Consider the following 22,090-nt stretch of genomic DNA (forward strand, 5'->3'; position numbering starts at 1 on the left):
CCAGCAGAGCAAGAAGAGACCTGCAACACTTACCCCCTCTTTTTAAATACCTGAATAAAAAGGCCTGAATCACTGCCCAGACTTGGTTTTCCCCTAAAACATTTCTCTTCTGTTTGTCCAAGCTTTTGGACTTGATAATAACAAGTTAGGATCAGAAAGTCCCTCTCCCTCCAGGCCAGGTCCTATCATCAAAGATCAACCCCTGAAATCCTATCCTGATAGGTTGATTTTATCAACCCCTGAAATCCAACCTTGGAGAAAGTAGACAGAAGGATCAAAGAAAAAACCCCTACATCAGCAAAGTCAACTCTGAGATTCTCCCATCCCAGGCCCAAAAAGGCCTCAGGTCCTTGGGAGATGTGGATCCTGGTAGTCAGGGAAGAGGGTCCTTAGTAAAAATTGGTTTACAAGGAATTTACTGCACACCAGGCACTTCAGCAATAGTTTGATGAGCAATGCTTCATTTAACTTTCACAATAACCCTAGAAAAGAGGAGTCAACCCATTCCAAATACACTTATATCACATTTAACCATTTCTGAAATAAAAGAAGAGGAAGCGTGACATCATAAATAATCGTCATCACTTATTTTCCTTCTCAAAATAATAAATTTATAATCAAATGGCATTTCAGACTTAATAGGAAATGGTATTATTCCTGTTTTATACTCAAGGATGCCAGAGCGCAGACAGGGTAAGTCAAGGGAGCCATGACACCCAAACTGGATCTCAGATTCAACTGACTCCAAGCCCCAGCAGGCCAGTTTACACCACCAAACCCAGTTCTTGCCCATGTCAAAAGTGACTCAAATTAAAAGAAACTCAGTGGTGCCAGTTAGTAGCTAATCCCTCCAAATTCTTGAATTCTGGAGATTTAAAAACAAAACCATTCTGCTATTTATAATATATCTACTATTTCTGGAGCACATCCTACCACCCAAGCACAACACCAAGCTCTCTACAGATACTATCTCCTTTACTTCTCCCAACAAACCAAACACTATCTTTCTTATTATAAGGCTGATTAAGAGAGTATGTTCCTTTTTTAAATTTGTATCAAATTCATACAGAGACTGTAAAATAACTAGAACATGCTAGTTTAATATGTAAAGCAGTGTTCTCTTTCCCCCATCTCTTTTAACAACTTACAGCAACATTTAACTATTTCTGCCTTTAATTCTCCTAGCAACTATGACACCACCCTTATGGAAGAAAGTGAAGAAGAACTAAAGAGCCTCTTGATGAAAGTGAAAAAGGAGAGTGAAAAAGTTGGCTTAAAGCTCAACATTCAGAAAATGAAGATCATGGAATCCGGTCCCATCACTTCATGACAAATAGATGGGGAAACAGTGGAAACAGTGGCTGACTTTATTTTTCTGGGCTCCAAATGCACTGCAGATGGTGATTGCAGCCATGAAATTAAAAGACGCTTACTCCTTGGAAGGAAAGTCATGACCAACCTATGTTATGACAGCATATTAAAAAGCAGAGACATTACTTTGTCAACAAAGTTCCGTCTAGTCAAGGCTATGGTTTTTCCAGTGGTCATGTATGGATGGGAGAGTTGGACTATGAAGAAAGTTGAGAGCCAAAGAATTGATGCTTTTGAACTGTGGTGTTGGAGAAGACTCTTGAGAGTCCCTTGGCCTGCAAGGAGATCCAACCAGTCCATCCTAAAGGAGATCAGTCCTGGGTGTTCATTGGAAGGACTGATGTTGAAGCTGAAACTCCAATACTTTGGCCACCTGATGCGAAGAGCTGACTCATTGGAAAAGACCCTGATGCCGGGAAAGATTGAGGGCAGGAGGAGAAGGGGATGACAGAGGATGAGACGGTTGGATGGCATCACTGACTCAATGGACATGGGTTTGGGTGAACTCCGGGAGTTGGTGATGGACAGGGAGGCCTGGCGTGCTGCGATTCATGGGATCGCAAAGAGTCGGACACGACTGAGCGACTAAACTGACTGAAGTACCCCCTAAAATATAAATAATTTAATGATACCCTCCTTCCTTGGTCTAGAACTTGAAGATACTATCTACCTACTATGAAAGATGAGAAACTGGCTTATCTTATTGTCTTTTCCTCCTCTCATTCTAAATTTTATAGCTATTAATTTTTGATTGGTAACTTTGGTACTTAAAAAAAGTACACTTAGAGGTTACCAGTGACTGAGGAAAGGGGATAGAGGAGAGTTACTGTTTAGTGGGTACAGTGTTTTAGTTCAGGATGATGAGAAATTCCGGAATGGATAGTGGTGATGGTTGCACAATAATATAAATGCATTTAATATCACTGATGTGTACAGTAAAAATCATTAAAACTGAAAATGTTATGTATATTTTATCACAATTTTTAAGAGTGAAATTCACAACATTTTTTAAAAAGTATACTTGATATTATATGATTCCCATTCTACAGAAGTATGCAGGCAATCAAAAATTAATAGATTTAAAATGAAGCTTTCTCTGACTCTGATTCCAAGGGTTGACCCATTCCTGCTGAGCAGAGAACCTATACATTATTGTGCATTCACTTAGAAGTTTTCTTGAGGGATTTTGTTCCTGGCACTGTCCTAGGTTCTGGGGAGAGTATAGGTAGTGGAAGGACAAAAGATGAGGTTGCACTGCTCCCAGAAGCTCACCTTAAACAATGCACGCACCTCCTGGTCCTCATTCTCCAGTGCCCAGAGACGCCTCCTGGCTGCTTCCTGCAAGGGGCCATTTACACACCTTCTGGAGCGGCTCTTCACACTGAAGGAGAGTGTCAGATCTTAAAGAGAACAAAGGGAGAAAGATCAGGATGGAAATGCACTAATAGGGAAGAAAGAATTAGATAACCCCCAATGATTCCCACATCCATTCCCTAAAGTGGTGGTCTCATCAATTAGAGATTGTTAAGTAATTGTTAAGTAATCTTAACAATTCTCTGAACACATTCTTGAAACTTCTCCCCTCTCAAAAAAAAAAAAAAAAAGATTTATCTATCTATGTATATATATATGCTGAAGCCCAGAATGTTCTAGAATCTCAGGAACTGCTACAGTTGGGTTGGTTATTTCTGTTTGTACATGGTATATTCCTAGCTGTCTGGCCTTGAAGGAACAGTACCACACAGAACCAGCTAAAACATATTTCCTACTGCGGGTGATTTGTGAAAGTTTCCAAAGAATATGAAATTTATCCATATTTACAGAAGAGTATTTATATGTCAGATTTATGATATGTAATAAATATCATGTACTTTATGCATTATACATTGCTATTGTTGTGTCTGACTCCCTTGCAACTCCGTGGAGTCATACCAGCCTCCTGTAGCCCACCAGGCTCCTCTGTCCATGGCATTTCCCAGGCAAGAGTACTGGAATAGGCTGCCATTTCCTTGTCCAGAGGATCTTCCCAACCCAAGGATTGAACCCACATCTCTTACATTGCAAGATGATTCTTTACCACTAAGTCACCAGGGAAGCCCATGCATTATACTTATACACATGTATTTCCTCTAATACGCTTCTTTCTGATAATGCATTTATTGTTTGTCAGGATAAGTGGTTAATATATTATAGCTTATCTTTAATATCGTCAAAATGCACATTCATTCAAACCAACACTCTGAACAGAAGCTGTTTTAGGTGCTAGGATACAGTGTGAACAAAATAAACATGGTCCTGCTCTCATGGAGCTTGTGTTCTTGGCAAGTAACCAATTCCATGCACACAATAATTTCAGATGGAGAAAAGGGGTATGAGTAAAAAAATGTTAATAGGGTAAAGAGACAGAGTGATGGAGCTGTTAGAGAGTGGATAGTGCTGTCATGAAAGGCCACGCTGAGGAGGTTCATTATTATAACTGCACTTTGCCATGTGTCTTCTTTAGACAATAAGTAGCAATACCATTAACAATTTTCAAACACAATGAACCATGAAGGCATCAACTGGATAAGCACAGAGGTTTGTCTTCTAGTCTTAACTTGCCAGGGCTTCTGTAAATTCCTGAACACATTAAAGACAGCCCTTGTCATGCTCGCCTGAGCACACAGGCAGCCTGAACTTCTATCTTTAAAAAGGTTTGTCTCTAATGCAGAAGTTGCGGAAATGCTGTGGCTGCAGGCCAGCTCCAACATGACAATACCCACTGACCTGACATCGGTGAGAGCTTCAGGTGGATGTTTATTCCACGCTGCTCCTCCCTGGCCTGTGTTCTAATCTCATGCAAGTCCTCCATCTTCAGCAGTCCAGGTCCAATGTTCATCTGGTAGCCTCACTGAACACTGATCTCTGGGAGGAGGTAAGCCCAGGGAGGAGGAGTCACACAGACCTGGGCTCAAGGCTTGGCTCTGCCTTTGTTAACTGCACCACCCTGAGCAGTTAATTACCCCTCTACACTTGACTTTTCTCATTAGCTGAAGAGCTTTTACAGTACAATCCCACAGAATTTTTAAGAGGCTTACTAAATGAGATTATGTGCATAAAGCATTCTGTTCCATGTTGGGTGCATACTAAACATTCAAAAAACACATTAAGCGTTAGCTGTTGTCCGTCACAAACCCCTATCCCTACCCTAGTACTCCAGCAGTTTCTGCTCACTGCCCTCATCATGTTACACTGTAATTAACCTTGACACTAACTGATTCTGTGATTTCCTTTCACTAAACTTCTTGTCCTTCCAAAGCCTGATCCAAACTCCCCTCCAGAATCTCCCCTAGAAAAGCTCCTGATAAGTGATGGCCCCTTCAAAGTGAATCTCCTTGCCATGCACTTGAGTTCATGGTTATGGAACTCAAAAGACCTGGATTTAAACAAGCAGACTGCTTTTGGATCTCAACCAGTGAGAGCTGATACTCAGAGCAACACCTCCAGGCCAACGTGGGATCCTACCGTGCCCACTGAGGACAAGGGAATAAGTCAAGTTCACTATACTTTTAGTGCAAAGTACGTTTTGTCACTTTTTTTAATCCTTCTGAAAACTAGTGGTTTAATCATGATAATGTATCTGATTGACTATCTGTGACTCTTTCTCATGAAGAAGAGGTTGGCAGTTGGAGCTGAGTCTCCCCTTCCTACACTATGATCTTCTTGGAAACAGCATCATAGCAGAAAATGCTGAAAGATAGACAAGTTCTGGCTTGGGAGGTTAAGTTTCGCCTACACGTACCCTTTGTTCATTCACTGATAGGATAAAATGCTGACTCCACTGTGTTCATGAAACAACAGATGGCTGGCGATTCAGCCTTTTCAGAGATGGCCCAAGCTGACAGACAGATAAGCAGATTGACAGAACAGCTAAAAAATAGAAGGCAAGTCTTTTTTCATAGTCAACAAAGAAGTTTGACAGAATTTAAAATGGGGAAAAAAAAGAATGTGGCATGACATTATACACTATCTGTTGACATAGTACATATCCTTTGAAACATTCATACTGCAGATCTTTTTTCACAAATCTTGATTTTGTATGCTGTAGAGAAATACATACTTGGGAGACAACAGGGCATCATGGTTACAAACAAGGACTGGGGATTGAATCCCTTTCTCCTCATGTATTAACTGTGTGGCACTGGGGAACTTACCCCACTCTGTGAGTCTCTGTTTGCCACCTTTGAAATGCAGAATGTGGTGCCACCTCCTAGAAGTGAGTATGTGACGATGAAAAGTAAATGCAGGCATGACTTAGCATGTGCTTGGTACGTGATTTGCCATTAAAAATGGTCCCTGTTACTGGATAATAGAAACTGGGTTTTCCCCAGGTTTATCCTCAGAATTTCCAGTACAAGTTTCAGCTCAGTTGTACCTCTCTCTCTGGATGGTTCTCTTTGCCAATTTCATTAAAGTCTCTTAAAGATAACATTGTGAAAAATACGTATTAAGAAAAAGATTTTTTCTACGTTAATTTCAAAATCTTTTTTTTCATTCTGAAAGAATCAGACAGACACTCTTCTGCTCAGCCAATCTCATCCCACATACTCAACCCTTTATGCCCTTATATATTTAATAACCTCTGTATAAGGTGGTATATAGAAGACAAACAAGACCTCCATGGACTTATTCAATCATTCATGTGTTTATTTACCAAACATTTTCTGAGCACCATTACATATGTACAAACAACTCTTTTAGGTACTGTGTAGAATACTTGATTATTCAAAAAATTGCACCTGTCCTTCAGCACCTTAAAATCTATTTGGTGATATACACTTTATTAAATACAGCAAATATGTATAGAATTCCTAATATGTACCAGATTGTGAAAAGCTTTCAGAGTCAGCTGAGATGGTTTGGCTTTAATCACACAGGCAATGGAGAGCATTGGAAGATTTGTGGGCAAGTGAATATCACAGTCAAGGTCAAGCTTACAAAGATGTATTTAATGGTGGTGCCTAGGAAGGATCAGAGGGAGGGAAATTATAGATGAGACTGATAAGGGGGTTACTGTAACATTCTACATGAAAAATATTTTTAAATAAGTTTTGTCTTTGGAGTTTAGATACCTGGAATCATGTTCTGTGGCAGGAAACATTTTTCCTTGTTTTCAGATGAGGATATAAATTCACTGGATATGGTTGGATCCTTGGAAGAAGTGTCTTTACCTGGAGGAGATCAAATGAAAGATCATTTGTGAGAGTGTAAGAAAGCCATAAGCAAGGGTTACAAGTTTTTGTCAAGCAATCATTCTTTTCTCCAGGCTGGTGGTCCAGAAGAATTCTAATTATTATCACTTTTGCCTTAGAATTATTTTCTCAACTAAAGCATGCTATCTCAATGCTACAGCAGCCTGGGTATCTCCACTATATTTTAAAAAGGGGGAAAAAAACCAGATTTCCTACCTACAGGTCAGAGTGAGTCCCATGGCTTACATGTTCAATATATGCTGGGCCTACGAGGTCATAATAAATCTGACTACAGCAAGGTGGAAAATGGAAATGCTGGAGCAGAGCAATTGAGAATAACATCCTGAGGGAGGTGACTGGGGCATGGTTGTAATGGCCCTGAAATCTATGATTGGCCCCAAACTATCCTTCTGTCTGCCCACTATACAGACTTCTGTATGGCAGGATTCCTCAACCTCTAGGATCTAATGTCTACTGATCTGAGGTGGAGTTGATGTAATAATAATAGAAATACAGTGCACAATAAATGTAATATGCTGGAATCATCCCAAAACCATTTCCTACCCCCAGTCACTGCAAAAAACTGTCTTCCACAAAACCACTCCCTAGTGCCAAAAAGGCTGAGGACCGTTGCTTTATGGGATTTCTTTCCTCCCCAGCTCACTAAGATGTTCCTGTCTTTGCAGCTGTAAAACTGGAGTGAAAAAGAGAAGATCATAGCACATACTAGGGTTAAGGAGGAGGCTATTTTGATGGCAAAGAGTTGAAAAGACAAGAAAAGTGCAGTTATAAAGCACAAGGCAGTAGATAGAAAAAAGAACAGAAGGGAAATTTGAAAGTATTGACATGGAATGTGGGCCTCTTTCATGGTATCCTCAAAATACAACAAAAGAACTCAGGTTCTTAACCCATTATTGTTGGTTAGTCTGTTCTTTTGAACATGACACTGCTCAAGAACTCTACCATGGGGTCAGAATATTGTAAGCAATACCTGATACTGGAAATAGGGGTTAGGAATCTTGGCTCAGCTACTAATCGTCAGTCAGTCATCTAATCCATCCAACTTCTTCATTTGTAAAATGCTGGTGGATCAAAGTCAAGCAGATCTACTAGATATGCATTCTGGACCTGTGCTTCTTTTGAAGCACAGGCAGTCCAAGAGTGATAAGGAATGAAGTAATCACGCACCATCCAATCATGGCTGGTTAACCTTGAACCCAAACCCTCATATTGCTGCCAGAAGTCTGCCTTCTTCCATGCCTGTTCAGTGGGATTTTGAGACCAAAGCTGAGGATCTTCCATTTTTTCATAGCAGGAACAGTTAGCGCTTTTTTAGGGTAATGAACAGAATTTAGGAGAATGAAATGAATTTAGGCTTGAATGTGCTGTGGGACGGGTCATTAGCTCACAGCTTTTCATGTAGCAATCGTGTTAGTGCTGAAATTAGGCAGCTTACCTGGAAGCTAGCAGTAATGAGCTATAGTCTACCAGGATCATTTTGTAGTTCTGCCCCCAGGAACCAAAGTAACTGTAGCAGAAAAGGTTCTGGCTTGAGAATCATGAGATATGAGTTTGCACAAATCAGATTCTCCCATACATAGGTTAAGTGACACTGGTCAGGATATTTCATCTGTCCTTTTTTTTCAGATTTCACTTTTCCTGATTATAGTTGAAGGCTTGATCTGAGTGCTTTTCAACTCTGTCTGCCTATTCAAGTTATCCAAAGGCTTCTGAAAAAGCAGTGACTTTTTAAAATATCAGTGCCTAGGCCTCATCTCCAAAAATGTTAATTTATGTCCTTCATCATGCTACCCAGTCACACATATTTTTCTTTTCTTTTCTCTTCCTTTGTTTTCTTCTCTTTTTTTCTTCCCCCTCTCCCAGTGCCGGGAGCCATTATGGAAGATCCCACCCATGACGAGGTCATGAAAAAAATACCTGACACGCAAGGCCATTCAGGATCCCATCCATGACAAGGTCATGAGGAAAAGACCTGACACGCAAGGCTGTTCAGGATACAAGGGACCCTCCAGGTTGGCCCCGGCCTCTACCCCACCCTGTATCCTCCCCCCTTTTCTGCTGTTGTTCTTGTTTGCCCTGCTGCAGATTCTTGTGTTGCCTGCTGAGAGCTCTCCTGCTCCTCTTTCACTGAATGAGGACCAACTTAAAACCCTAACTAATAAATCCCCTGGACGCTGGTACCCTATGAAGGGGCCAGGGATGAAGGAAATGCTTCAATTCAAACCCTTTTGCTGGCATTCTGGCTTGTTTGATAAATGTTGTTCTCATTGCAAAAAATGCTCATGATTGTTCTAAACATCCTAAGCACAGTATGCTAACAAAAGAAACCATTAAGCATAGGTCCCTCCACGGGGTGAGAAAGGCTCCACAAATAAAATAGCCACAAATGTGCCTAATAGAAAATAGTTTAGATACAGATTAGCTTGTGACTTCCTGCAGATAGTTAACTTTTAGACTAAGAGCCTGTTTTGTGCTATATCTGCTGTTTTTGCAATCCTTCACATTTCTGTTCTGTAAAAATGTAATCCTATCTAGTTCCCTTGGAGATGACACCTAATAGAAAGAAAATAGATTAACCACAAAAAAGACAGGGTTGGCTACTGAAGTTGCTTAAAGTTACACCAGGTGCAAGCCATAAATTGTCAACAGGCCTGAAAGCCAAAAGATTTTATACATAGAGATTATCCATAAAAAGGTCCCTAAGAGGCACAGAGCCCTTTGGGGGGTGAGGAAGCCCTATTAGAGAACACAAAAAATATTATTTTAAAAGTGGTTATTGGATCAATGTTTGATTGCTGTTAATGTGCTGAGGTTGGCAGTAGAAACTATTGTTAATATAGTTAAAGATCCAGAAAAATAAGAGTTTAGCCCTAGCGTAAAAACAATAAGATAATTGTTCATTTTAACCAGGAGTGCTAAACAGGGACTCCCTCACCAGAGCCGGAGAGTCTTTGTGTGCTAAACTTTTTAGATAAATTTAGCTGAGAACTTCCACAAAAAGACTGACCTTTGTGTTAACAGGATTGTATTTCTACTATGTTGCAACCTGCTGTACCATGAGATCACCACTTTTCTGTTTTCTGCTAAGCTCAAGGCCAGAAGGTAATGTACAAAAAAATCTATGGAAAAGACTCTCATAAACAAAAATATACAGAGAACACCTGGTTTCCTGAAGGACAAGCTGATGTAATGTTAAACTAAGTCTGTATGCTTATCTCCCCCTTAGAAATGTACCAACTTAGGGTATAAAGGCTACAATGAAAAATAAAACACTGCCAGACTCTGCTGCACACCCGGTCTGGTCTCGGGGTCCCTCTCTCTCTCTCTCTCTCTCTCTCTCTCTCTCTCACTCGTCGACGCCATTCATCCTGAGGGTACCCCTGGATCCTGCTGGGGCAAAGGCCCCAGCAAGTGGTGCCCAAACAGGGATCCAAAAGTAAGTCTCTCATTGTCCAGTTTTTGGAACGGCTAGGACCCCACCGGGGCATCGCGGCCCCCCTGCATAAGACAGGTAGAGTAAGGAGGGTGGGTAGGACCCCAATAGCTGGGTAGGTTTCAGGTAAGACCCCACTAGGGTGCTACAGGCCCCCCCTACATAAGAAAGGTAGGGTAAAAAGGTGGGTAGGTTTCAGCTTCCTTCTTTTCTAAGATTAAGATCCTCTCCTTTTTCTTCTTCTAATTACTAACAAAAATGCGCAACAGTTAGTCAAAAGAAAGGCAGCTTTTTATTGGAGTCATATGCAACTCCTTAACTGCAGAGGAATTAAAGTTAAAAAGACCAGTGTTCAGTCCTTTTTTACGTTTGTCCAAGAGCAATGTCCTTGGTTTCCAGAAGGAAGCAGTTCTTACAAATCAAATAATTCTAAATTAAACAATAAATTCCAGGTTCAGGTAAACTGGGAAATATTCAGTATTAAATACCTAATATTAATGTTTGTTTGTTGACCTATCTAATATAGACATGTCTTAGAGTAATTAACATCAAGTAAAATATTTTCATTGTGCCTAGGTTTAATATAAGTTAAATATTATATCTGTTACAAGTTTGTCAACAAAGAAATTACCTCAAGTGAAAAAACTTCTAAAAAATGTAAGTGAGATATGAGTTTGTATATAAACTCTATTAAGAATAATTATTCTTTAAAAATATCTGTCTACAATAGTCTCTCCAGATTGGTGTAAGTTAAATTTCTAAGGGTTGTGCTAAACTAAGTATTGTAAGTCTATTAAATAATTAGGTCATTTCCAAATAAAATAAGATTTTCAGACATTTACTACTAAACACTGATTTTCTTTTACAGAAAAACTAAAGAGATTTGAGACTACAAATGAATAATGTTTGATGCCATCCTGAGATGTTCGTTAGAATTTTTTTTTAATTATCACTGGTATTTATGTTCACCAATCTATAAAATGCTAATATGAAAGTCAATTCTTGGTTGCTTAAAAAAAAAAGTATGATGTGTGTGTTCAGTAAAGAAGGTATGAAAAATGAAGTTACATTTTATGAAGAAAAAAGGAAGTAAGTCTGACTTACAGTTGGCTGTTCCAGGATGGGAGAACAAATGGGTACAAAAAGTGATTAAAAGGTTTTATGGAAACTAGACCCCAAGGGAAGAGTTTTGTGTATAAATAAAAGTTTTCTTGAGATGTTGAACTGCCTTTGATAATGGATTTTAAGTTTCTTTACCTCTGAAGTGATCTGTTCTATGTTTACCTTTGAAATCTTCTTTGTTACTTTGGCTAAGTGAATATATTATTTCACAGTGATCTATATGACTCTCTCTGACTGAGTGTTATAAACCCTTTTGATATTTACTGACAAAACTGCCTAAATAGCTAGACTTCTAGCTGACTTTGGGATGCTTCAGAGGGCCCCTGAGACATCCCAAAGAGCTATTAAACTACCTGAGTTCATTTGAAATGTTAAATTGCATGGGAAATATTGTTGGAGGAATGATAAATCTCCTCAGGATATATTGTATGGTTGATGTTACTTATATAGATATCCTAAAAATTATGTGACATTCATGAAAATCTGATATGTCCTGGTAAAATGTTGTCAGTTATAATTTTAGTTATCATGTTAAAGTGTTACAAGTCACAGCAATGACCAGGCTACTTTGTTAATTATAATTTAATTAGATTTTAAACATGCCTTGTATGGTTTCACTCTCATGCCTTAAAAAAAAAAAAAATACTGCTAGTTCTTCAAGATTTATAAAAAAGACTTTTATAAGATTAACTGAAAAATTTTGTTTGTTTGCTATCTGGTAAATTGGTAACAGACTGAAATTTAGCCTACTCTCTATGTTAAGAGAACAAAGTTTTCTAAGAATGAATCTTCAATAACAGATTATGAATTTCTTTGCCTTTCAGTTATTTATATTTGTTTTTAAAATCTTTTGTTACTTTAGTAAAGCAAATAAGTGTTATTTAAGACTATGGTACATGTAGAAGCTCATTCTGCTTCTACCAAAAATAACCCCTCACTGTTAGACTTGTGCTATCCTCATGTCTTAAACATGGCAACAGTCTACTCCTAAATTGGGTAATTAAAAATGGGTGAACAATAGCTGAAAATCAAAGAGTCGGAGCTATGGGAAATCCAAGACGGCCGCTTGGCTTTTCCCAGCTCCCTGACAAACCTCATTTTTATTTGATGGGTTAAAGCCTTCCCTGGCTACAGGATTAATATATCCATAATTTTAAAAAAATCACTAAATGTTAAGTTTTGTAAATTGTTAAACTAAGTTTCTAGTTTTGTTAATTAAGGTTTAGTGTTTACTAAGACTCACTTCTGAGATAGTTCCTTGTTATGTTATATTGCTAACAGATTTAATTAAGTTATTTAAAAAGACACTCTAAGTTTGTTTCTAAAGCTTATCTCAGTAATCTATTTTTGGATGAAGATCAGATGCCTCATGACCTGCAACCAGGATGTTCTGTGCAAACAACTCAACAAGCCTCCATACCCACATGGGGACAAAATGAGTTGCTTTGCCATCAAGCACAGAGAATAGCTTCTCTACAGGGATCTTCAGCCTCTCCTAAAAGGGTTTTTATTGCTATGCTTGCTTTACTTTCTTGCCAGCGGCAGTTGCATTAACCCGGTGGGTGTATACTGCATACTATGTCAAAGGGTGTCTCCTTGGCTTTGGCTGCTCGAGAGGTCATGGACAGAGGACTGGAGATGAAGGTGGATGCTCTGGAGGAAGCGGTGATGGATATCGGAACAGAACTGCAAGCCCTAAAAGTAAAATTAGCACTGTCCTGCCACGCAGACTACCGGTGGATTTGTGTAACACCCTTAAAGGTTAATGAGACTGATTACAATTGGGAAAAAATTAAAAATCACATTTCAGGGGTATAGAATAGCTCTAGCATAAGTTTAGATTTAGACAGATTGCATGGACAGATTTGAACAATCAAGCATTCCCGACTGGATTTTACTGCCGATGGAGTTCCCAGTGATTTCTTTAAAGCCTTCTCCAACTTTATTTCTGCCAAACATATTTTGTCTACTGTTCTCAGTTACATTGCTGTAATAACACTGATTCTTGTTATTATTGTTATCCTCCCTTGTATCGTCAGAGCTCTTCGGCAGAGCACTCGGAAGCTTGCAGCTAAAATTCATCTGGCTGTTTTAAAAAATAAAAAAGGGGGAGCCATTTTTGGAGATGCCGGGAGCCATTATCAGAGATCCCACCCATGACGAGGTCATGAAAAAAATACCTGACACGCAAGGCCATTCAGGATCCCATCCATGACAAGGTCATGAGGAAAAGACCTGACACGCAAGGCTGTTCAGGATACAAGGGACCCTCCAGGTTGGCCCCGGCCTCTACCCCACCCTGTATCCTCCCCCGCTTTTCTTCCTCCATTTACCTCACAAGAAGCTGAAATGTCTCACAGAGGCTCCGCTTCGCCTCGCCGGACCCTCCAAGGTCGCTCAAACTCCCCCGTGCAACCCCGACGAAGGGAGAATACGAGGGCCAAGTTAGTCCTCACAGCACGCAGTGAGGACGACCACCACGCGGCACGGGCCTCCCTTATCTTATCTCGACACTCCGAGAGAGCTGCTCAACGAGATGCACCACCTCAGGGGGAACCCCAGGGACTCGCTGTGAACTGGAAGCCTCACCCGCTGAGTGAAAAACGAGCGTTCCATGGGCACCGCAAGGGCAGGTGGGATGTTTACGCACGGAGAGACTAGCATGGCGCGACGCCTCGCGAGACCCTCCGGGAAAGCGAGGCGAGACTGTCCTTGCTGCGTCTGAGCCACCGGCCTCGCCGATGCCCTGAGACAGGGGACAGGAAACCCAGATGGGACGTGATTCACACAGCACCTGCCTTACACACACCACCAACAGGCAGGAAGGGGAGATGAGGGGCCCGGGCAAATGAGAAGAGTGGTCCTGTTGCCTTGAACTTCTGTTCCTTGCCAGGTGCTGCTTAAGCCTAGACAAGAAGAGCGCGACGTCACCACATTGATGCAGGTATTTTTCTTAAGTTCCCAAATGACTCTGATTTGAGTCAGTAAGAACCACATTATCTGCATAAGGTTTTCAAACTTTAATGAATCACCTGGGGCTATTGATAAACTGCCCTAGTGCCTCAGACGGTGAAGAATCTGCCTACCATGAAGTAGACCCTCTTTCCATCCCTGGGTCAGGGAGATTTTTCTGGAGAATGGAATGACTACCCACTCCGGTATTCTTGCCTGGAGAATCCCATAGACAGAGGAACTTGTCCGGCTACAGTCCCAAAGGGTCAGATGCGACTGAGCAAGTAACACTTATCAACACTCATTGATAAAATGCAGATTCTGCCTCACTAGTTGAAAGCTTGAGATTCTGCATTTCTAATATGCTCCCAAGTAATAATCCTGGTCCTAGAATCACTTTGAGTGGCAGCCTGGTTCCCTACTCTAGGATAGAGTTTGAAAACTGGTATACCAGAGGCCACGGGCCATAAAAACCCACCATTTTTCTTTTCTTTTTTTTCCCTCTACACTGTGCACTTTTAAGATTTAAATTGCTCTATATCATTTAGAAATCAGGATGTTTTACATAACCCAGATGCTTGGCTTTGCTTTGAAAACTGGAAGAACTGTAGTCTGGGGCCTTCATGCTCATCTGGCAACAGTCAGCTGGTACTGAGTGGTTGCTGCCACCTCTAAGGAGCATTTATTCTCTGGCCATCATGGTCCCCAGGAATGCCAGCTCACTTATTTACATCTAGTCCTGGCAAGCTTTGTGTGTCCATGAGAAGAGACAGTTGCCTAAGGACCGTGAGGGTCTGTGGCATAATCCCATCTTGAAGAAGGAAGTTCAGGCTGGTGACCTCAATTTGGGGGAGAAGGCAGGGCGCACAGCTCTTAAAAAAACATGTGAGGTTTAGAGAAGAAAAATCACAGTTTTGTAAAATGTGATTTGTGGATCATCTGCATCAGAATTATTTAGGTGCTTGTTTTTTAAAAGACACCCAAAAACTTGGAGCAAAATATACAAGAGTATTTGCATGACTTGGCTAGCTAGCAATTTTCTAAACAGAGTGGGAAAGGTTGTTGGAATTGTTCAGTCGCTAAGCCGGGTCGGACTGTTTGTTACCCCATGGACTGCAGGACACCACACTTCCCTGACCTACATTATCTCCCGGGTATTGCCCAGTTCATGTCCATTTAGTTGGTGATGCTTGTAACCATCTCATCCTCTGTTGCTCCCTTCTTTTCCTGACCTCATTCTTTCCCAGCATCAGGGTCTTTTCCAATGAGTTGGCTCTTCGCATCAGGTGGCCAAAGTATTGCAGCTTCATCTTCAGCATCAGTCCCTCCAAAGAAGATTCAGGGTTTATTTCCTTTAGGATTCACTGGTTTGATCTCCTTGCGGCCCAAGGGACTCTCAAGTCTTATCCAAAAAAAGAGTCTTCTCCAGCACCATAGTTCAAAAGCATCAGTTCTTTGGCGCTCAGCCTTCTTTATGGTCCAACTCTCACACCCATACATGACTACCTGAAAAAACATAGCTTTGACTATATGGACCTTTGTCAGCAAAGTGATATCTCTGCTTTTAATATGCTGTCTAGGTCTATTATAGCTTTACTTCCAAGGAGCAAGTGTCTTTTAATTTCATGGCTGCAGTCACAGTCCGCAGTGATTTGGGAGCCCAAGAAAATAAAATCTGCTACTGTTTCCACTTTTTCCCCATCTATTTGCCATGAAGTGATGGGACTGGATACCATGATCTTAGTTTTCGTGAATGTTGAGTTTTAGGGCCAGCTTTTTCACTCTGGTCTTTCACCTTCATCAAGAGGCTCTTTAGTTCCTCTTCACGTTCTGCCATTAGGGTGGTGTCATCTGCATATCTGAAGTTGTTGGTATTTCTACTGGTAGTCTTGATCCCAGCCTGTGCTTCATCTAGCCCGGTATTTTGAATGTACTCTGCATAAAGTTAAATAAGCAGGGTGACAATAAACAGCCTTGATGTACTCCTTTCCCAATTTTGAACCAGTCTGTTGTTCCATGTCCAATTTTAACTATTGCTTCTTGACCTGCATACAAGTTTCTCAGGAGGTAGGTCAGGTGGTCTGGTATTCCATCTCTTGAAGAATTTTCCACAGTTTGTTTGATCCACACAGTCAAAGACTCTAGCATAGTCAATGAAGCAGAAGTAGATTTTTTTCTGGAATTCTCTTTCTTTTTCTATGTTTCGACAGATATTGGCAATTTTGATCTCTGGTTCCTCTGCCTTTTCTAAATCCAGCTTTTACATCTGGAAGTTCTTGGTTCATGTACCATTGAAGCCTATCTTGAAGGTTTTTGAGCATTACCTTGCTAGCATGTGAAAGTGAAAGTGAAGCCACTCAGTCGTGTCCGACTCTTTTCAACCACGTGGACTATACAGTCCATGGAATTCTCCAGGCCAAAATACTGGAGTGGGTACCCATTCCCTTCTCCAGGGGATCTTCCCAACCCAGGGATCAAACCCAGGTATCCCACATTGCAGGAGGATTCTTTACCAGCTGAGCCACCAGGAAGGCCCTGGTAAAATCAAGGAAGCATATGAAATCACATGGGAGGCATCTGGAATCAACGTAACAGCTGAATATCCTTTGGCATTGCCTTTCTTTGTGGTTAGAATGAAAACTGACATTTTCCAGTCCTGTGGCCATTGCTGAGTTTCTCAAATGTGCTGGCATATTGGGTGCAGCACTTTAACAGCATCATCTTTTAGGTTTTCAAATAGCTCACCTGGAATCAGTTAAAATCATTTAAATACTTTGATCCAGACATACTTGAAACAAACAATCCCTGGACTTTTCATTTGTGAATCAATAAATTACTTTCTGGAAGCTAGTTTTATTTTTATTATTGGTCAGAAAATTACTAACACTTAGTTCAAAAAAACCTGCCAAACTGCTTTCCAAAGTTGCTATACCTTTTGCATTCCCATCAGCTACACATGAAAGTTCCTGTTTCTCCACATCCACACCACTTTAGTATCAGTCTTCTTATTTGTAGTCATTCTAGTAGGTGTGTGGTTTTATCTCATTGTTTTAATTTACACTTTCCTAATAACTAATGAGGGATTCCCAGATGGCACTAGTGGTAAAGAATCTGCCTACCAATTCAGGAGATACAAGAGACTTGGGTTCAATTCCTGGGTTGGGAAGATTCCCTGGAGAAGAGAATGGCTTCTCATTTGCCAAGAGAGAACCCACTTGGCAACCCACTCCAGTATTCTCACCTGTAAAATTCCATGGACAGGGAAGACTGGTGGGACTACAATCCATGGGTTCGCATGAGTCAGACGTGACTGAGCACGGCTAATGATGCTGAGCATTTTTCACATGTATGATTTCCATCCTTATATTTTCTGAATGAAAGTATCTGAAAATTTTTATTGGATTGTTTAGCTTCTCATTACTGAGTTATAAGATTTTTCTTCTATTCTGGATACAAGTATTAGATATGTAATTTGCAAATATTATCTCTCAGTCTGTGGCTTCCTCTTTTCTTTGTTGGTAGATTTAAATAGGTGGTAGAAAAGTGGGATTACTGGTAAAGAGATCAGCAGGACAGGAGCGAATGTTTGCATGTGCATGAGCTGACAAAGAACATACTGGAGAGGTCAGGATGATGAAGCTAAAATTGATAAATATGGTAGGGTCAGGATAAGAAGAACATTTTAAAGAAGTCGGAGGAATTTAGAATGGATATAGCAAGCAATATGGAGCTATGGAACATTCTTGAGCGTGGGTTTGGCAAAGCAAAAGTGGAAATTCTACCTGGGATAGCACTGAAAGGACAGGAAGAGGCAAGAAAGAGAGGCAGGGAGGATAGCTGAAGACTGTATGACAATCCACAGTGTGAGTGTGAGAATGTGGACTGTGATCTTGGCAAATGAGAAGACAGGGAATAAAGTGACACTCTATTTTAAAGTTAGAAAAGAGATGGCATCTTAACATTTTAAATATGAGAGATAAAAATGAGGAGAGGCAATAATTACAGAAAATGAATATTTGAAGGAAATAGAGATCATTGAATTCCACTCCTAATTTTACTGTTGAGAATCTAAGGCCCAGAGAGAAGTAGTGATTTTACCAGAGTCATACAGAGTCAGATACCATCTAGATCATGGGTGTAGATCTTGCTGGTTCCACTATTTAAACCTAACTTCAGAACACTGAAGTCTAAGGTCTCCAACTCAGGAGATATTTCAGTCACAGAAACTTGCTGGAAATGAGAATATACTCCCACTTCTCTCTTAGTCTCTCTTTGGTCCCACTTATTCACCACCACTCCCAAATTCAAGAAGAAAACTAAACAGTATAGATTTCCCTGCATGCTTTTTTTCTCCACCCACATTTTATTTCTTTGACTTGATAATCATACCACCAGCAGTTTTTATGATGTGAACCCACATTGTCCTTGTTGGGACAAATATCAGATTAGAATTACAGCTATGTTTATCTACATGAATGTATCTTAGATCACAGTTTAGTAGTGTTAGTTGTTTAGTCATGTCCGACTCTTTGTGACCCTGTGGATTGTAGCCCACCAGGCTCCTCTGTACGTGGGATTCTCCAGGCAAGAATACTGGAGTGGGTTGCCATTCCCTTTCTCCCAGGGATCTTCCTGACCTGGGGATCAAACCTGAGTCTTCTGCATTGCAGGCAGATTTTTACCATCTGAGCCACCAGGGAAGCCCATCTTAGATCATAGTGTTGAATTATTAAAAAAAAAAAAAAGGCTGCTGAATGATATCACTTTAAGTTTTAAAATCTTAACAATAAATTCTTTACAATGATTCAGTTCAGTTTACTTCAGTCGTTCAGTTGTGTCCAACTCTTTGCAACCCCATGGACTGCAGCACGCCAGGCCTCCCTGTCCATCACCAACTCCCGGAGTTTACCCAAGCTCATGTCCATTAAGTCGATGATGCCATCCAACCATCTCATCCTCTGTCATCCCCTTCTCCTCCTGCCCTCAATCTTTCCCAGCATCAGGGTCTTTTCCAGCGAGTCAGCTCTTCGCATCAGGTGGCCAAAGTATTAGAGTTTCAGCCTCAACATCAGTCCTTCTAATGAACACTCATGAGTATACAGATATGCAGTGAAGGCACAGAACCCCTGAATTCATGAATGTGATTAGTTTGGGGGAGAGAGAGTGAGGAGTAAGATTGGGAAAAACTACCAGGGGACCCTAACTGTATCTGTAATCTTTTATTTTTCCAAAAAGTAAAAGAAAGAAATAAAGAAGTTCTGAAGCTAATAGGACATAAAGTAGAAAGTTTCATATTGTTCTCATATTCTCAATTATCAGTATATTCAAAATATCTCACAAGTTTGTTAAAGCTCAAATGTGAATCATGATTTACTATTGTCAGCATTCATCCCTCCATCTCTTATAATTCTACTGATGATTCATATTTACCAAAAAAGGTTGAAAGGAAAGTTACAAACAACAGCAATCAATGCAGGCAAATATATCTCTCCCACATCCTCTGTATAAGGGTATAAATCTTCCAGATCTCTTCAAGATAGTATTGAAAGATAAATCGGCAGTGCTAGAAGCTTTTAGACCAACAAATCTTGACATGACTTGCCCTGTGATCTTAACTAAGCAACTGTGGTTTAACAGTGGCAAGAATTTCCAGGAATCCAAAAGTCAGAAATAATGGCAGTTACCAGAAACGCACCCCCTGCCCATGTCCAAAGTAAGAAGTATCATGGGAACAAATGCTGCAGGCAGAGTCCGTGTGTGAGAATACAGCACACCTGGGGGGCGTCAGGAACAGTGTTTTTCATTTTGTCACTCCACTGCAGACCAGCTGGGCAGCAGTCCAGGGCTTAGTGCTATCCTCACTGTTTACTCCCACTGAAACAGACACAATGGCAGAAGCAGCCGAAGAAAGAGGAGCACCAACTCCTACTCCAGTGGAGTCAGGCTTAGGAGAAGGAATGTTGCAGTGGTCCTTATTAGTTATCAACAAAACAGCCCACAATTATTGAGCGGCTATCAAAAGCCAGACCCTGCTAAATCCATGAGATGAATTATCTGATTTAATCTTCACAAAAGCTCTGTGTGACAGATACTATCATTATATTCACTTTAGAGACAGGAAAACTGAGGTTCAAAGAATACAAGAGACTTGCCAAACTCACATACTATTAAGTCACCCTAGGATGTGTCTCATACCTTGTTCCATTTCTCTAGGATAAATAGGGGAACCTAGAAGGGGATGTTTATAACAACTGACCTCAGACCTACAATGCCATATCATCCTCCCGAGGGAAAGGCCCTGACAAGTACAGAAAACTGGGGAGATGGCATGAAAGCCTCAACAGAAATAAATATCAGGCTGACTATTGGTGAAAAAGTGAATCCAGGATGCTAACCAATTGAACAGCAAAAATGTGGTGAAATAATGAGGTAATTGAGTGATAGTGTCATAAGAACTTTAAGATTGTTTTCTTCAGTGTTGGTTTGTTTCTTTCAATCTGCAGAATTCTTTACATGAAATCTTGGGCTAAACAACAGGATGTCAAACAGAAGCAGGGATATTCAGGCTGGACCTGGGGGGTCAGGGACTAGGAGCAGAGCTCCTTGATTTACCTCCACAGGCTGAGTTTACAACCCCCTCATTTTATAGATGAGCAAAGGGAGACCTAGAGAGAGAGCGTGATATGCCAGAGTCATAGAGATGTGATTAATGTACCTTGTTTTTTTTACTGTGTTTAATTAACTGTGTCAGGTTGTTTTAACTGTTTTTCGTGTAGACTTAATCCCTACCACAACTCTATAAGGAAAGCATAATTATATCATAAAATCTGCAGGTGAGGAAACTGAAGCCAGAAAGGTTAATAAACAAATTGCTCAAGGCAAATCAAAGAACCGAGATCAAATCCAGATGAGACCTAACCTCAAAGACACAGCAATTAACTGTGAGGATGCCTGACTAAGAGGAGATAAACCAAGTCAGATCTAGAACTAAGGTCCCTGCCTTACAGACCAGTGGTCCTTCATATTCTTGCAGCCCCCATGCAATGTCTGCTCCCATGGGGTACAAGGACAGCAAGATTTAGGGGGAGGGTCTGAAAAGTGTGTACATTTAAGAAATTTGGAGAAGCAAAATGTTTTCTAGCTAAAGGTCATGCATTTAGTGCCAAGGGCATTATTTGGGGGATTTTTAGGTCTGGGGTAGTTTTAGTCTGGGAGCCTCTCCCTGCTGGAGATACCAAGGTGCCTAGGCTGGAACTTCAAGCAGAGGAAGCAGAACATAGCTGCTTCAGATTTGCTTTAGGAACCTCTGGTGCCTTCCACCTTATCGAGCCCAGGTCACAAAACTACAGGGGGAAGTTGTCTATCAGAGAGTAGAAAACCTTGGCTAGAGGTTCTCCTGGGCTCCCCCTCCAAGAAAACATGGTGGTGCTCCAGGAAGACATGGAATCCTAACAAGTGTTAGAAATGATTTCTTGGTGTAATGCTCATTTGTCTTCCAAGAGAGTCTTCCCGCAATCCACACTCTTCCCACAAAGCCACAGCTCATCCTGGTGAAAGCCATACGTGAGACCACTGGGCCTCACCTTGGTTTCCCTCTGAAAAGAAGCAAGGAGTTTGCATTAGAGGGATCAGTGACCCCAGTCTGCCTGGGACTGTTTTGATTTTAGCACTGAATGCATCCTGGGAAAGCCCTGGGTCCCAGCAAAACTGGCAGGGTTGATCACCATATGTCAAGCCTCAGATGACTTGACAATTTCTTAAGAGCAACAACGCTGAGTGACCTCAGTTTGACGTACACACACACACACACACACACTGTAGCAGGTAGGAGGCAGGAAACTGCCTGTTTTCCTCCAGTAACATTAACCCTGACAAAAATAGGGTTGAGTGACTAAGGCCAAGTTTATGACCACCACTGGTCCCCAGAGGAACCAACTGCCTGAGCTTTCTTCCTGAACTG

The 22,090-nt window shown here is 40.9% G+C and overlaps 1 protein-coding gene across 1 annotated transcript in view; it reads right to left on the reverse strand.

Annotated features, from left to right (window-relative positions):
• SH3TC2 (SH3 domain and tetratricopeptide repeats 2) overlaps window positions 1-22,090 on the reverse strand; it is a 59,775-nt gene that overhangs the window by 37,230 nt on the left and 455 nt on the right. The window contains exons 2-3 of the mRNA XM_061151682.1: window positions 6,483-6,581; window positions 2,644-2,771 (exon numbers count right to left, since the gene is read on the reverse strand). Of these exons, the coding sequence (XP_061007665.1) occupies window positions 2,644-2,771; window positions 6,483-6,581 (227 nt within the window). The remainder of the gene's footprint in view (window positions 1-2,643; window positions 2,772-6,482; window positions 6,582-22,090) is intronic.

This window comes from Dama dama, chromosome 9 (genome assembly GCF_033118175.1).
Source record: "Dama dama isolate Ldn47 chromosome 9, ASM3311817v1, whole genome shotgun sequence".
Lineage (NCBI taxonomy): Eukaryota > Metazoa > Chordata > Mammalia > Artiodactyla > Cervidae > Dama > Dama dama.